The 18,178-nt window shown below is 38.8% G+C and overlaps 1 protein-coding gene across 2 annotated transcripts; it reads left to right on the forward strand.

Moving 5' to 3' along the window:
• Positions 1–152: 152 nt before the first annotated feature.
• Positions 153–18,150, forward strand: LOC144197153 (EEIG family member 2-like). 2 transcript variants are annotated; one of them, XM_077717763.1, is made up of 11 exons: positions 153–437; positions 6,527–6,647; positions 7,101–7,130; positions 7,361–7,477; positions 7,783–7,829; positions 10,974–11,068; positions 11,233–11,334; positions 13,186–13,420; positions 15,031–15,167; positions 16,195–16,264; positions 18,071–18,150. In XM_077717763.1, the coding sequence occupies exons 1-11, from the start codon at positions 292–294 to the stop codon at positions 18,111–18,113; spliced, it is 1,143 nt and encodes a 380-aa protein (XP_077573889.1). In that variant the 5' UTR covers positions 153–291; the 3' UTR covers positions 18,114–18,150. The 2 variants fall into 2 exon arrangements, with proteins under 2 accessions (XP_077573889.1, XP_077573891.1); XM_077717765.1 differs by having other exon boundaries at positions 11,236–11,334.
• Positions 18,151–18,178: the final 28 nt, after the last annotated feature.

The raw sequence follows: 18,178 nt of genomic DNA on the forward strand, positions 1-18,178 counted from the left end.
AATGTCGATCTTGACTGACATTTCTGACATCTGAAATGTGTTCTATTTTTAAAGCGTGTCAAACTTCTGAACACAAAAGAAGAAAAAAAAAAAACATTTGAAATATTTTATTTTGAAAAACCGAATGGGAACTGCTTTTGTGCAACAAATAAGCCTTGACAACGTTTGTGAGTGCTGAGCAGCTTCCCCATCCTCCCTCAACACATCACATCAGTGATTGTGTTGGTATACCGTGGCACAATGGACGGGAGACGACATTAAACATCCACCTCAAGATTGCTGACACCGTGCATGGATTTAATGATGATGAAAAAGAAGAAATTCAAATTCAAAGTGGATTTTGAACTGGACGAGCTCTCGTCGGTTCCATTTGTCAATGGGGTGCTCTTCTGCAAAGTCAGACTCTTGGACGGCGGATTCTCCGAGGAGTCTTCTAGGTGAGATGTTTGGTGTAGCTCTGCTTTAAAAAAAAACTGAATAGAAATGTTATTTATTTACTCCGATTCATGCTAACGATTCTAACCCGTATGCCAGACTAAAAGGAACGATGCCTGCTTTCCTGCCACAGAAGTCCATCATATGCTGATTTCTCTACCAGTTATTATGACCAGTACCAGTTGTTAAGACCAGTAACAGATCATTAAAAATGCAGCATGTTTCTGTTTTGGTACTGGTCTTGCTGGTGGACAAATAAGCATATGATGGATTTCTCAGAAGGGTTGGAAGATGTCCACACACTTCTGGGTTCCAAAAAGGGAGTACAAAAAGTCGTAAAAATAAATGTTCATTTATTTTCTGAACTACTTTATCCTCACTAGTTACGCGGGGGGTGCTGGGGCATATCCCAGCTAATTTAGGGCCAGAAGCAGGGCATAAGCAGATGGACAACCATTCATACTTACACCCATACCTAGGGGCAATTTAGAGTGTCCAATCACCAATTACGGATGTCTTTGGAATGCCGGAGAACCCGGAGAAAGACCACGCAAGGCCAGGGAGAAGATTCAAACTCCAGACAGGTGGGCCAACCTGGATTTAAACCCAAAATCCCAGAGCTGTGAGGCCGGCATACTAACCACTCAAGCCGCCATGTGAAAATAAATTTAAAAAATTATTTACCCACTTAAAATAGCAGTCAGATATTTACACATATGATTAATGAATCCAAGAAATATGCATTCATTTTTATTTTACTAAATGTGTGATTGACTTGCCTGTGGATTATTAACCCATGTAATAACAACAACAACAACAAAAAACGAGCTAATTTCATGTCCCTAAATAACAACATTAACCCAGGTATATAAAGACCAAGACATGAGTTTTAAAATCCAACATTTCGACCACTCTGTATTATTCTAATGCTGTGAATTTGTAAAATAAGTGTCAGATTTAATCGGAATGAGAGGGGAAAAAAGTGATCAGACTTGCAAAACTAAATAAATAAATCATTAAGACAGCCCATCAAAATTGCTCCGTATTTGGAGAGCTACAAATTTGATCACATCGAATATAAATTTACGTCATTCACTTTTGGACACTATAAAGTGCAATGAGCTCTGAAATGGAAAATGTCATCCTTGCACCACAGCAAGGGCGTTATCAGCGATGACAAAGAAAGGTGGGTTTAATATCTTCCTAGTATACTCAATCCATTGTTCCGGTTAGCAACTTTTACCCTACTCTCTGGCACAATTACCAATTACAAGAGAAATACATCTACACAAAAACCCAAGATGAAGAAACCTCGAGGTATTGGTTTTGCTAAAATCACATAGTGGCAGAAATGACTCAGAGAATCTGGGGATTTTGATGACTCACATGATGTCAGCCAGTTATTCATTAATAATGCAAATTGTCCATAAAGAAATGATGACCGAATTTATTTCACCATTTTTTTTTAAATATTATTTAGCTATTGTTCATTTTGTCAATGTTGAAAGCCAAGCTAGCCAAAAGTTCAATCTTCTTTTGTTCAGGCTACAATGCATTTAGGAAATCTGGTATCATATTTATTTTTGTTGTCGTAATGGAATTCTGCGCAAATGTCAAGATAACACTACACATGACAAGAACGCATAATAAAAGGGAATGAATAATAGTGCTACCGTATTTTCACGACTATAAGGCACACTTAAAAGTCTTAAATTTTCTCCAAAATAGACAAGGTGCCTTCTAATTCAGTGCCCTTTACATATGGACCAATACTAAAATTGTTATCACGATAAAATAAAATAAATCAGTCGATAGGGTACACCTTCCTCTACAGCTCTCACAACTACTGCAAGCACCCCCTGACTCTACTATTTTTCCCGTAGAAAAAGTACTACGCAGTGACTGCTGGCATATATAGTTCTTTTGTCAGTACACCCAGTATGACGGCGAGCACACTAATTTGGTGCTCACCGTCATTCCGGCTGGATTTACAAAAGTACTCCTGCCGCTAGATGTTGGCGTCAACAGAGCATTCAAAGTTAGACTGCAAACTATACATATATATTATATATGGATAAATATTGTAGCACATTAATTCTATGTTTGTCGTCATTCCCAGTGGAAGTTTCAACTGTAGTCCGAGCTTTCAGGAAGGCAGAAATTACTGACTCGATTAATGACGAATTTGGTGAGATGCCCACTTGTTCAACATGAGTTATTATGCTATTGCTGTGTCACGAAAATACTAATAATTTAACCTCAGAGAAAAAAATAAAACGGTTGTTCATTCATGTTGGGAGTGAATGGAGTTGTCAGAAAGCTGATTTGTAATCTATCAATAAAGTTTGGCTAACTATTTGATTGACATTCCGTCTAGCACCGTCTAGTGGTAATGCGGAGCGGTGCGCCTTAAAAAACGGTACGCCCAGTGTGTCTAATACAGAAATAGCCCTCGTTACTGACACTGCGCCTTAAAATGCGATGCACCATATGGTCGTGAAATTATGGTAGTTGGCATGTTGCAAACTTGGTTTGTGAAAACTGAAGTGGAAGACACATTTTAGTTTTTTTTTTTTTCATACTTATGACCAAAAGCACAATTAGAAATCCACAACAACAAAAATATCACCTTGAAAAAAAAACCTGAAATGCTACAGCTAGAAAACAGACATCTAGTGAATCCATCTCTGGGATACACAAGAGGTACTTTAGTAGCATTTGTTACCCAGCTGTAGTTACACTAATACAATAATTGCAAAAAAAGGTGAGATCTTTAGCCCAAGCCCGGACCCCAACCTGAGCCAAAATTCGGGTAGGGTCGGGCTTAAAATGTCAATCATTACTTCGAGTTCGGGTCAGGCTGGGCTTCTCTCTCACTGAAAAAAAAAGTATACTAAAACGATGTATGTGGTCTCTCTCGCTGGGTCGGGTCCGGCCCGATTTTACCTCTAATCTCAATGTATTTATATGGAATTAATATTGTATGCCATAAAAACAGAATCAAATGAAAAAACAAACAACAAAGTATCTTTGTTTGAACCAGGGTTTCCTCACAGTTGTTTGAGAAATCCCAACTGTGTTATTGTTGTTTTATGAGTTTACAGTTTCTTCTGATGTGGCTTGGGAAAGCGGCCCCTAAATCTGCCTTTAAACATTGCATATACGATTTCAATCTTTGTCCAAATTTCTGGATTTGGCATTTGCCAAAAAGACAGAACAAGCTTCACTAAATATTTGTATACCGAGACTGATAGGATTCAAGTGTACGGAGAAGTGTTGTAAGCTGAAGTACATGTTAACAAGCCTGAATTTCCCCAGCACAGTGTCCAGCTGGCTGGGAGTTCCCTCTGTAATCCTGTTACATTCATCAGCCCTAGGACAAAATCAGCAGTCATGCATCTGCTGCTTTTTATTTTGAATGAAGGCAAGGCTTCCAATTTTTATCATGAAATCATATATTTGTGTTTTGATATAATGATTCGGTGTGATTTATCTTCATTGTTGTTGGATTATAGTATAACTCAGGGGTAGGAAACCTATGGCTCGGGAGCCACATGTGGCTCTTTTGATGAGTGCATCTGGCTCTTTGCTAACCTGTGCGCTAAAATATGGAAACTGTAGAACTGAGATACTACATCTAGAACTGCTTTAATCTTCATTTTTTTCACTGTAGACTCTTCTGGAATACATCCTCATTCATTGGAACAGCATAAGAATCTTTAAAAAAAATATTCATTTTTTCTACTTTAGAAGTGGTGAAATTACAAAAAAAAAATGAAAAGACACTTGTTTACATGCATGTATTTTAATTTTTGATTTTTAAATTCATAGAATGGCTCACAAGGAATAACATTGGAAAATATGAATTGTGGCTCTCTTTGTCAAAAAGGTCCCCGACCCATGTTATAACCCATTATCAATTCTACAACACATTCATTCATGCTCATTTTATTTTATTATTATTATTTTTTACTTGAACTCACACTAGGAGGGGTCCGGCGGATGATTGGTTATGTCAGGAGTCGCTGGATTGCCTCTCCTGACATGACGTCACGATAGACTCAGCTGTGACTAATTTCGTGATTAGATTATTTTTGGTATTTAAGCATTTGTGATTTTCTGTGGACGCCGTTGGATCGTCTGGTGTAGTACTGGTTTAGTTCTGGTTTCGTTTCCTGTTAATCCTCGTAGTCATTGCTGTTTCCATGACGCCCCGCCGCATGTTGTTTTCGTTTGTAATGAGTGGTCAAGCTAAGTTGTAGAAGTTATGTTACCCCGTTCAATAAATCAACCTACAAGAGCTACAGACCTGCCTCACCTTTCCATTCCTTCGGCGACTCTGCATCTGGGTTCAACTTCCCCTCCGATCGCCTCGCACTACGCGGCGGCGATCGTAACAGGTTAGCGCGTTGGCCTCATAGTGGGGGACCTGAGTTCGAATCCAAGTCTGTCCACCTGTGTGGAGTTTGCATGTTCTCTCCAGGCCTGCGTGGGTTTTCTATTGGTACTCCGATGTCCTCCTAAATTCCCAAAACAGGAATGGACTCTCTAAATTGCCCCTAGGTATGAGTGTGAGCATGAATGGTTTTCTGTCTCCTTTTGCCCTGCAATTGGCTGGCCACCAATTCAGGGTGTCCCCCGTCTCTGGTCTAAAGTCAGCTGGGATAGGCTCCAACACTCCCCATGACCTTAGTGAGGATAAAGCGGTTCACAAAATGAAACTGAAACCGAACTCATACTGCATGTCCCAGTACTCCAATGCACTGTACGTAAATCGTCAATAATATACAATATATAGTTCTAAGTCTAAATAAATGATTTTGAATAAATTGACAGAAGGGATTCAGTGCGGTGTGTGGGCGAGTAAGCAAGTGAGAGAAGCCATGTTGGGTATCATCTTGCTCCCCCCACATGCAGATCATTTTCCTTTCACTTTAGGTTTTCTGCTTCTCATCATTTCATATCACTTTTTTGTGAACCTCCAGTCAATAGTGAAGAATGGATTTCTCTCATTTCTTAGGAATTAATGCTATGATATCAAAAAAACATAAAATATAGGATTTAAGGCAAGCAATTTTATTATGTTAGTGACACAATTTCACCAAAACATGTTGGAAAAAAATAAGACTTGTATTAGAGAGAGAGAGAGAGAGAGAGAGAGAGAGGAAGAGAGGAAGAGAGAGGAAGAGAGAGGAAGAGAGAGAGGAAGAGAGAGAGGGAGAGAGAGAGAGAGAGTGAGAGAGAGAGAGAGAGAGGGGGGGGGGTAACCTTTTGCACGGCAACGCACTCGTAAAATAACATAAACAAACTTAGATGAACTTGGATTACGATACAGACACTTAAAAATAATTGTATTCTAACCTTACACTAAACTTAATTCTAATTTTGTTTTAAATTTTTATACCTTTCTTACCTTGGCTCTATTTGCCCTGCCTCCAGCTGCAGTTTTTTAAAAGGAACCTATCGAAGGTTGTTTGCTTTTGTCTTCCCTTCAAAATATTCCGAAAATGATGCACACAAATGTCTTCACAATAGGATAACGCAGGACTACTTGTTAACGGATGGTAGTGTACTCCTCTCGTATTGGCGAGCAAGCACTGTTCTGCACCGACTAACGGACGAAAAAGACTGAAAAAATGCAACGTTCCGCCCAGTGCCCGGAGAGACATTTATACGAGGGAGTTGGGACGATGTTGTCGTAAGCGTAGACTGTATGCTCGTATATCAAAATTTGTCTCGTATTTCAAGGTAAAAACATTTGTCGTATCTCAAACTGCTCCTATGTCGGGTGAACTCATATATCAAGGTATTACTGTTTAGGAATAAGCCACTTGACTGTGTAGTGGTTCTCTCACTTGACTTCGGTGGGGGCGGGCACGGGCCCGATTCCCACTGGGGGTGGTATGATTGTGAGTGCAAATGTCTTTCTATCACTGTGACCTATGGCTGACTGCCGACAAGTCTACATTGTAGTCTGCCCTCCGCCCTAAGTCTGCTGGTATAGGCTCCAGCCTACGAATATATGAATATAGCAATGAACACAGCCTATATATGATCCAGAATTTTACATCTATATTGCTTTCTCTAACAGGGAGGCTGTCCAGGCTAACTGTGTAAGGTGGAAGAAGAGGTTCTCTTTTCCCTGTAAGATGAGTGCCAGTGCTGGCACTGGTGTACTGGATCCGTGTGTGTGCCGTGTATCCGTCAGAAAGGTACATTATTCATTTAAGTTGAGTTGCTTTCGTAACTTTCAAATTATTTATTTTATAACCAAGTATTCCATAGTTTAGTATCCACACATTGTTTTACCATACATTTTTATAAACATTTTTTTTTAAGTCAGCAACAGAGACCACACATTGTTTTCGTATATACATTTATTTCAGCGAGAAAGTTATCATTGACATTTTATGGGGTTAGGGTTAGGGTTTGGGCTCGGGTGAAAGATCTCACTTCTACAGAGAGACAAACGACCATACTCACAACTTGGAAAATGAATGAAATAGACCAAATAGACTGTAAAATTGTGATGACTCTAAAACTCATGTTTTGTGAGGCACCGTTTGAACATGAACTGAATGTGGTTGCTTCTCTCTCCAGCTAAAAAATGTAATATGGATTTCCACTTGTAATATATACTTTGTAACATGTTTCTGTTCGTATAGGAGCTGAAAGGAGGGAAAGCATATGCTAAGGTAATCTAAATTTTATTTTGCTTTAACAATGTCATTAATGTTTTTGACCATCTTTAAGCATGGCAATTCTTGACTTGGCAATTTGTAAATGATCATAAATAACGTGAGTAATACAACTGGTATTGCAGGCTTCTCTATGTTCTCTGACAGTACACAAATATTTAGTTCATATTTAGTTATATATATATATTTTCATCTTTATTTAAACAAGAAAATATTACTCCCAACAGCTTGGTTTTGCAGATCTGAATTTATCAGAGTTTGCCGGCTCAGGAAGTACAACCCGAAGATGTCTCTTAGAGGGCTACGATACCAAAAATACTCGGCAGGATAATTCAATTCTCAAGGTAAATTGCAAATACTCAACTTTTTATTTGGAATTCAAATACAATAATGCCTGATTTCCAAAGGTCAGGCTTACTAACAATTTTTTCCCACAATGTGACAACCGGATCCAGGCTGATGTAGCTTTTCAAATGCAATGAAAGATTATTACTGTTGTTTATGGCCAGATTTCATTCTGACGACTACAACTTGGGGCTTTACCAACTCTGGTTCTGTATTATCTGCTTCCACTTATGCTTTGATGCTTTTTTTAGTCAGAGTATACACAATGCACGTCTAAGAAATGTCATCTTTTATGACTTTACAGGTTATCATCAGTACCCAGCTTATGTCGGGAGATCCCTGCTTTAAAACGTGAGTAACTATCTAATAAAAATGAAAATGTAGCAAATTGAGTGAGCTATATCTTCACATTTTCTTGTTATTTCTAGCACTTCACCTAAAATACCTTACTGATTTCATAGACCGTGGGGTCGAGTCATTAACCACTGTGGAACTAAAGTTGGGCTATTAAAATGAGTTTTAAATAGTATATTTGAAAGCATCATTGATAAAAGTTAATGAGACCCCGTTATACTTGCTCGTGCCTTGTTTTAAAAGGAATTAATTCTTTCTTTTTTAAAGCCACTACTACATTAGACATCTGTATCTGAATTTAAAATGATTGCACTTAAAGGAAAACCGAGAGCTATAAATGTTCTTCATGTGAAACATAGTTGCTAAAAAAAGTCTGAGTATGCAAATCAAGAATTTCAAACAAGTAGTGAGTAGAAGTATGGCAAAGGGCGGCCCGGTGGCGCAAGTGGTTAGCGTGTCTGGCTCACAGCTCTGGGAGTTTGCATGTTCTCTCCGAGCCTGCGTGGGTTTCCTCTCGGTACTCCGGTTTCCTCTCACATTCGAAAAACATGCATGGTACGCTGATTGGACACTCTAAATTGGGTGTGAACGTATATGGTTGTCGGTCTCCTTGTGCCCTGCGATTGGCTGGCCATCGATTCAGGGGGTCCCCCGCCTCTGGCCTGAAGTCAGCTGGGATAGGCTATAGCACCCCCCATGACCCTAATGAGGATAAAGCGGTTCCGAAAATGAGATGAGAAGTATAGATACTGATATTTTGTATCCTATGACAATATTTGATGGGAAAAGTATTGATACTCAGCCCATCTGTTTTAAAAATGGTTAATTTGTTATATACACTGTTAATGGATAAGACAGTCACATACATTTTCGTATAAAAAATGGTATCCTATATTTTTTTATATATGGAGTTTTATTGATATTTTGCTGCACTAATACATTGCAAAAAAATGCCCTCAGTTCCTTATTTACTGAAATGTTAAAGAAAATCCTTTCTGCTCAGAAGCACTTGATTAAAAGCATTTCCTTCTTTCCGTGAAAGTACAAATTTGGCAGCCAACATGGATTTAAAAAATGTGGATGAACCCGAGGGAAATTTTTGACCTAGTAGAAATTCAGCACTCTCTGTGTTTTGATAAAAGATACTGCTAGGATTTAAACAGGGGGGGGGGGTGAGCAGGAATGGACTCATGTGCAGGGAAATAAAAGCTCAAGAATGGGTGGGGGGTAGGTTTTTATTTGTTCTTTTAATAACAAACATATTTCAAACAAAATCCTTCATCAAAAAACTAGGTAAAAATAACTAATTGGCAACAAAAGTAATACCACACTTACAGAGGGGAAACATGATGTCATGAGAACTGAACATCAGGATGACCTACTAAACCAGCGGTCTCAAACCGGTCCTCAAAAGGCCGCAAGTAGTGCAGGTTTTCATTCAAACCGAACAAGCGGACACCTTTTGCAAGTATAATCAGTTGATTGCAGCCAGGTGCTACTTATTTCAGAAGAGCCCTCATTCGTTAAATTGTCCACACTGGATTGGTTGAAACAAAGGCCAGGAACCACTGGAATCGGTTTGAGGCCCCTGTCCTAGACAAATACAAACGATCCCGATTCATTCATTTTCTGAACCGCTTCACCTTCACAACGGGCATGGGTGGTGCTGGAGTCTATCCCAGCTGACTATCATTCATGTTTTTGAAATGTTGGAGGAAACCAAAGTACCTGGAGAAAAACCCATGCAGGCCCAAGGAGTACATGGAAATTCCACACTGGCAAAGGGCTTAAATAGACAGACAATGATTGTCAAGACAATGAGGAACAGGTGGGTGACACGAGAACCAAGGAATAGGAAAGGTCAGAGGGGTGGATGGGAACAGGTGAAATCAATTGCTAATCACACGAACAAATCACACAAAAGGAAAAAAAGTCAAGAATATTAAATAAATAAAAACTAAGTAAACCCCAAATGAACTCAAACCTAATGGATATACAGTAATACCTTGAAATATGCTGGTTTCTTTTTCAGATGCTTGCTTTGCTTTCAAGTCCATGTAGATTCCGCTGGCTTTTTCGCCTATTGTCAACTCGGTCACGCTATCTCCCGCTAACTGTTTATTATTTTACCCATATTTAAAGAACGCTCTCCTTCTCGTTATGAATATCATTGCGCAGCTTAGAGATGATGGTTACTCCTTTGAAAGTCTTGATATCCTTTATACCCTCCTTCTGCTTAAGGATGGTACATATTGTCGAAGTACTCCTCTCATATTGGCGAGCCAGCTCAGTCACTCGTACACCACTCATGTCTTTCAATTATTTCGTGCTTAATATCGATTGTCATCATACACTTTTTCTTCTCACTACCCTTCATTGCTCCGGCTTACTTGGGACCCATTGTTTTCCTTTAATTCTGTACTGATTGATGCAAAAAACACATGAAAAATGCAACCTGTACGGCCAGAGGCTCGTAGATATCTTTACGCGAGGGAGATGCAGTGAGAAAGACAGAGCGCTGTTTTTTATAAGCGCCCTCTCGTGGACATTTGTCTCGTATCTCAAGGCAAATATTTGCTTAGAATTTTCCTCATATCTCGAATTTTTCGTATGTCAAGGTATTACCCTATTTTCACGATTATAAGGCGATTATAATATATTGAATAAACAATAGTACTTCAACCAATAGTGGCCTCCACACAGAATAAAAACAAAAACTCCTAAAAAAAAATAAAAATAAAAAACGTACTGTATTTTCACGACTATAAGGCGCACTTAAGTCTTAAATTTTTCTTAAAAATAGACAGGGTGCCTTATAATCCAGTGCGCCTTATATATGAAAAAAATATAATGTGCCATTCATTGAGGGTGCGCCTTATAATCCAGTGCGCCTTATATATGGGAAAAATGTCATTCATTGAGGGTGCGCCTTATAATCCAGTGCGCCTTATATATGGGAAAAATGTCATTCATTGAGGGTGCGCCTTATAATGCAGTGCTCCTTATAGTCGTGAAAATACAGTCCTGTATTATCTTTATCTGGTATATACAGTGGATTCATCTTCAATCACACGTCTTATTTGAATGACATGACAGTCTTTGTTATGATACTTTTCCTGAGAACAAACTGTTTATCATCAGGCCACCTTCAACAGCAACAGTGATTGGGATCCAAGGTGATGGAGACAGCCTGCTGGAGGAAAGAAGAGGCGGTGACTCACAAAAAAGCTCTTGTGGTCAGTCAAATAACTCCCACACTCCACTCCTAAGTCCTGTTTAGTTATCCCTCTTCACCAAATACTGTATATACCAATGCCTATTCTATGTTTTATTGAGTCACCTACAAAAACAGTTGAGTCAATTAGCATTCATTTTTAATCCCTAATTAATTTTGTAACAGCAGAGAGTCGAGAAGTCAAGTGTCCTGTGGTTTCTGATGATTTTGCCGGGTGTGGCCACTCGCGGACTTCCAGCTACGCCAGCCAACAGTCCAAACTCTCAGGTAAGGGAAATGTGCTAAGCATTAAATTATAAATGCTGGATGAATTATATTACATTCTGCACTTGAACGTTTTGAAATATCCCAGTAATTTGGGTAGAAGAAAGGGATTAGGTCTTCATATTTTAAGTGTAGATCACAATCACAGGTGTTATGAGGTGCATAGATTCATTGGTGCTCTAATTGCCCAATAATTCAAGACATTAAAGCCTTTTACTCATCAAATGATCAACTCGGGAAGCTGTCTAGAAGTTTGACAACAATCCTGATTACCGTATTTATTTGAGTATAACGCGCACAACATGTATAACGCGCACCCATAATTTGTGACTAAAAATTGGTATCAAATTTATTTTTCACTTTTTCTCAGCTGATACCAAGTGTTGCACCAATACCATAACTGGCAAATCCTGGACACACGTCGCCATGACAAGGCATTTATTCACAACATAGAGTATGGAAACCTGGTAAAACAAACTACTACCAATATGAACACAATTCTCAAATGGAATTTACAATTATCAATCCTTAATTCCTAATTCATCATCATCAAATTGGGACTTTTTCAGCGGCGGAGGATAGTGTTTCAACGGGATTCGTGTTTCACCGGGATTCGTGTATAACGCGTACTTTGCTTCTTCTTTTTTGGTACAAAATTTTGCGTGTTATACTCGAATAAATAGAGTAATGGATTAAAATGTGTTGATTAAAGGAAACATGGAAAAACAGACTGGATAGCAGCCCTCAAGGACCGGAGTTGGGCACACCTATTTAAGTCACTCCTTTTAATCAGTGGTCTCCAAACTGTTCCACAAGTGGGTGTGGGTTTTCATTCCAACCCAGAAAGAGGACACATTTTTTTCACCAATCTGGTGTCCCACAAGTGCAATCAGTCGATTGCAGTCAGGTGCTTCTTGTTTTCTGCAGAAATCTCATTGGTCAAAATGTATGTGTTGGATCTGTTGGAACAAAAACCTGCACCCACAGCGGCCCTCGAGGACTGGTTTGGGGACCCCTGCTTTTAATGTTAACATACAATGAAGGTGATCAGCCATTTGCTTGTTTATACATAGCCTCCCGGGTGAACCCATGTTCCCATTTGCACAAATAAATACTGTATTTTCATGACTATAAGGCGCACTTAAAAGTCTTAAATTTTCTCCAAAATAGACAGTGCGCCTTATAATCCAGTGCGCCTTATATATGGAAAAAACAGAAAACCAAAAACCACCACTGTCGGATATTAAAAAAACACAAACGCCTGAACTGAAACAATACTGTTAAATATGCAGATGCCATCTTAGTTTACAAAATCTTCCATCATATAGCTCCTCCCCCACTGCAAGATTTTATACAAAAAAATCGAAAACATCAACAATGGCTGGCTCTAGAGGTGACTGTGTAGTGCTTCATACCTGGAAGTCAATAGCAATTACCGCATTTTCACAACTATAAGGCGCACTTAAAAGTCTTAAATTTTCTCCAAAATAGACAGTGCGCCTTATAATCCAGTGCACTTTAGAATCCAGTGCACTTTATAATCCAGTGCGCCTTAGGATACAGTGCGCCTTATAATACAGTGTGCCTTATATATGGAAAAAATGTCATTCATTGAGGGTGCGCCTTATAGTCGTGAAAATACGGTACCTAGATCTAATAATCATTTCCTAATACATTGGTGTGAACTGTTCTGCACACGGTCAATTTACAATATAGTCACCATAAAACCTAATGTACATTTTTCGGGGAATGATTAAGTACACACACCCACACACACATGCATTTTGGCTAGGTAAATACATGGCGTTGCCAAAACTTATGTATTGTTTTACCACCATCCTGTCTCCATTTCAGGCTACAGTACAGGCCATTCCCGCTCGTCCAGTATGTCAGAGTTCAGTCATCGTAGGAATCATTCAGTAGGAAGCGCCTCAACAGGCATTGGCAGCATCCCAGAACCAAGTGAGGACAGAGACAGAGAATCCAGACAATGTCCTGCTCTGCCGGAACATCCGCTTTCCACCACCAACTCTTCCAACTCTGTAGGTTCCCTGGTCCAAAGCGCCTCATCCTGTGAGCGACTAAACAGGTGCGCTTTGATCATATTTTGTCATAATTTGATTGGTTATTTTGATGCTGTAATTTAAAAGATTCATGCATTTTCCCTCATGGCCAATGAATGAAAATTGTAAATGTAGTCAATTTGCATTGCTATGTCAAACCACTTTTTTAAATTCTGGACAAATGAGAGAATTGGGTTCGAGATTTATTTTGAATTTAGCTTTTGCACCATCGCAAGACCAGTGACATAAGCAAAAAAAAAACAATAGGATCGCATTCTGCAATTATTTTTCCTACTTGGCATTGGCCTCAACGTTTGAAATGGCAGGAAGAAATAGACGCAAGTTGCTATTACATTTTGTATTCCAATCGGATCCCTTCAGTTTTAAATAGAGATGCGTGTATTCAGAGGATATGACCTCGCTGGTCAATTGCACTCAAATTTTTGTTTACCCAAGGAAATGATTGATGTGTTTTTATGTATGTATGTAGTTTCTTTGTGGTAGGCGGTCAGGACACAAACAATAAGAAGAATGTGACGTGTATAGCTTCCAACGTGCTCCTATATGTGAAAATCAAAGCTAATGTCAGAAAAAAAATATTATTTACTATTCAAAGAACTAGAAGATTCATCTAGGATTGGGTGAAAATATATAACCAATCAGTATAATGTACTTAGAACATAAAAATTGCTGATTGCATGAAAACTAAAGCATAAAACCTGATAGAATATGCTGATTTAGTTCTCTTTGCGTTTGGAACATATGTGGCCAAAAGACTAATATCCCGAGAGATTTCAGGACATTTAGAGTCTCAATTCTATAAGTCTTTTTTTACAACTTGCCAGATGGGTCTTTTTAAAAAAAAGTAAATGGTAGTGAACTTCTATATCACTTTTTTATGCTATATAATGTGCTTTATACTTTTTATACTTTGTACCCTTTATACTTATTATTAGTGTTTCATATGGGTTGCGTTTTGTCAGGATGCTGCAGCTTTTTCATTTTTCGTAAGTTCAAAATGGAGTTTTGTGGCTAATGTTGCGCAACCACAAAATCATCTTATATACTAAAAAAACTAAGCTCACCCAGAAATAGTAGTCAATAAGCCTGCTAGTGTAAAAATAAACCATGTACTCTCAGACCTTTATCTAATGAAAATTTAGAGTGTCCAATCAGCCTACCTTGCATGTGTTTTGAATGTGGGATGAAACCAGAATACTCGTAGGAAACCCACACATGTAAACTCCACACTGGTGGCCCGATCTGGATTCAAACCCAGGACCACAGAGCTGTGAATGCAACACGCCAACCACTCATCCACCAGGTCACCTACATACACTATTTATATATAGAGTCAACCTTACAATGCCCTCTACTGCTCATCTGTAATAAACTGAAGAAAGCCTATTATACCTGGATGTGATTTTCTTTCATTAGAAGATGACATGTAATCTCAGCCTGGAACAGTATTTCATACTAAAAATAGTCCTACCAGCCAAACAAATGAAGTACCAGTAAGTCATGATGACAGCTTAGTGACGTATTTTATTTGAAGAGAGAAAAAAGCAGCTATTTCTGTAAATGTGTGTTGTTAAAAGGGCCAGCTCAAAATGACCCGTACAAATCCTGTTCCCAGGCATCCAGTAAAGCAGGACTCTATGGAGTCACAACTAAAGAGAATGGACGATACCCGTGTAGACGCTGACGACGTAGTGGAAAAAATCCTCCAAAGCCAAGACTTCACACCCAACCTTCTCGACTCCAGTGCAGAGGGTAATAGTGCTCCTGCACAAATACACATTTTTACATTCTTTGTTTGTTTGTGTTATACTAAATCTGTTTGAAGTGAAGTTTGCGTCTTTGCATGTCGATACAGTTTGCACAAATCGTTTCCATTTCTGAATGAATGGATCGTGAACTAGCTCAAAATATGAAATGGATTTATTTATCTGGCTGAACCATACATGTCAAGCTCTGCCGATAACTGCCCTTATAAATGATTATGATTCCCCGTACAACCCCCCAAAAAACCTTACAAACACCATACGACGCATGTTTACTCGCGGTAACTCGTTTCTTACTAGGTGGCTCCTCCATGCTTGCTTCCACGATATTTACTCTATGTATATCTACGCATGCGCATGTCATCATTTATCGATATTGCCGTACGCACGGCTAAAAAAATACATACGATTGAGGATAATTTTTGCTGGTACAGTGTTCCCCCGCTACTTCGCGATTCAGCTATCACGGACTCAGAGCTTCGCAGATTTTTTTGGGGGGAAAAAAATACAAATATTACATTGAAACAACATATTTACAGTTTTTTTTTGTTTTTACATGAATTTCACTCTCTCTACCCATATTCTATATGGTGTACTGTATATACGGGGGTAAAAAAAAAAAAAAAATTGGGAATTAAATTCAAATTAAGCATTTTTGAAGGGGAATCCCTACTTCGCGGAAATGCACTTATCGCGGGTGGTCCCGGTCCCCATTAACTGCGATAAGCGAGGGAACACTGTATACCGTGACAATAGTAACGATCGATGACAGTAGAGTTGTTGGCTACCAGCCTACGAGACAATCTGGATTATAGCCAAAACGGTCTTGTTGAGATCGGTTTTCATATATATCGGCGATTTTTTTTAAACAAAAAATTTCCCCGTACAAAAGTCGGTGTACGGCGTACATGATTTGAAATGGTAAAAAAACGTATAAAATATGTGTAAAACGTACCAGTTGAAAGGTATGCTGAACGTACATTGGAGAATGACATCCTTTTTAATGTCTGTTTCAGAAGAGGGTTTACGCCTGTTTGTTGGGCCTGGAGGAAGTACAGCTCTTGGAAGTCATCATCTTCCTACTAGGTCAGACGTAAAATATTCTTGGATTTTTTATTTCATTTTTAAAATCCTATTTACTCAATTTTGTTGATATCAAAACTTCAGTAGACAATCTAAATGTATCTGGCATGAAACATTGATTAAGATACTGACTTGACTATCCGATTTGTATGGCCCTTGCCCTGGTTAGAGTGATGAGAAAACTTGAATCTGTTCCAGTTCCCTGTGGGCAACTGACAGATTGTGGTCCAATTGGTCTCTCACTACAAATAGGGCATCAACTACTATAGACACACGGGATGGAAAGTCGCTCGCGTTCAATTTATTTTTTATGGCAGTGTTACCCAACATTTTTTTTAGCTGTGGCACACTTCTTGGATTGAAAGGATCTCAAGGGATGCCACCATCTGAAAATCTTTTAATTTAAAACTATGTGGTCTATAGTATTAACAATAGTCATTCTCATCAATGTTTTATCAGCAGGAATCACCTAAACCTCCAGAATTATTGCAAAATGTAATATTTCACACTGACCTAATGTCACCAAAAGTTTATGTTTTCGGACCCTGAACAACTTCCAGTTCGAGTGATGCAAAAATAAGTCATGTCATCCTTTTAATCGCATAATTTTGACTTTTTTCCCAAATATTACTAAAATCCCTTAATATTATGGGGAAAAAATGTGCTCTCACAGACTTTACATCGCAAAAAGTTGATCCCCTTAAAACCAAACAACTTCCGGTTCATGTTAGAGAGAAATAGGCAACAAAAAGGCTCACAATTTGAATCTTGTAATAGTATAATCTATAATTTAATGTTCATTATATTTAAATTTTCACCTTGTAATAGTAATTTTAATCTCATCATATTCACACACTGTCAGGTTTAAAACCATATACATTCCATAACTTCGCATCAGAGGTAGCATACGCAGAAAGTCGGCTTGATGAGATTTTCAAAGATTTCAGATGAAGGAAGGGTCAGAGTAGCCAGCGCTGGGAGATGTGTCCATCCCCCAGCCTGACCAGTTCGAATCCCTACCTACCCCCAACAGTTGAGCTAGTTTTATCAACAAAGGGTCATGTGACTTAGGTACAAACTTTAAGCGGGAAGAGGTGAACAAAGAAATGGGCGTGTCTTGGTATATGACACGCCCCTAACTCATAGGTGTCATGATGTATATTTCCACTAGGCTATCCAAAATTCTATCCTAGTGACTATACTGAATGAAAGTAAAAAGAATACATTCTATACTCCACACATACATTTTTCTCCTTGAATATTAATTACATTGTATAACTTCTTGCAATTTCCCATGGGACACCTGACCATTGCTCACAGCAAAGTGGTTGGGAAACACTGTACTTGTACACATACCCTACGATGCGATATCACAGAATGCAAAACGATTCTATTGTTGTCGCCTGCCCTTTGCAAAGAGAGAAGAGCACATCATTCCACGATAAAAATAAAAACCAACGGCGTATAAAAATTGGTATTTGCCATTGGCCATCGTAGTTTTCAAGATAGGGTTGTTACTTAGCTATGACGCATAAGCAGAATACAGTGCTGCAGTCTCACTGCACCCTGCGTCTTGGATTTCAACTCAATGGCGATGACTTTCACATTTCGCCCATAAGCACATCACTTTTCTGTTTGTATTGCTCATGAAAGCCATTACCAAAACCGACTTAGCTTTTCATGGAATCTGTTGAGGAAAAAGAGCACACTATGCCATAATTGTGACCTTAGTAAAGACAGATTAGTCATCATACAATCATGTAATAAGATGTCATAATGTTTTATATTATGTTTCTTGTGCTGTCGCAGGGTCGGTGCTGGGACATACGAGCAAGTGGTGATAAAACGTTGAACTGGATTTTGGTCCAAAAACCCCTCCCTTGCCCAGCGGGGAAAAAAAATGTTGAGTGTTCCTCC

The sequence above is a fragment of the Stigmatopora nigra genome, chromosome 5 (assembly GCF_051989575.1).
Source record: "Stigmatopora nigra isolate UIUO_SnigA chromosome 5, RoL_Snig_1.1, whole genome shotgun sequence".
Lineage (NCBI taxonomy): Eukaryota > Metazoa > Chordata > Actinopteri > Syngnathiformes > Syngnathidae > Stigmatopora > Stigmatopora nigra.

Coding starts and splice junctions, on each gene's coding strand:
- LOC144197153 (XM_077717763.1), top strand. CDS start 292: ATGGATTTAATGATGATGAAAAAGAAGAAATTCAAATTCAAAGTGGAT. Junction 6,648..7,100: donor GCCGTGTATCCGTCAGAAAG/GTACATTATTCA, acceptor CTGTTCGTATAG/GAGCTGAAAGGAGGGAAAGC. Junction 16,265..18,070: donor AGTCATCATCTTCCTACTAG/GTCAGACGTAAA, acceptor GTGCTGTCGCAG/GGTCGGTGCTGGGACATACG.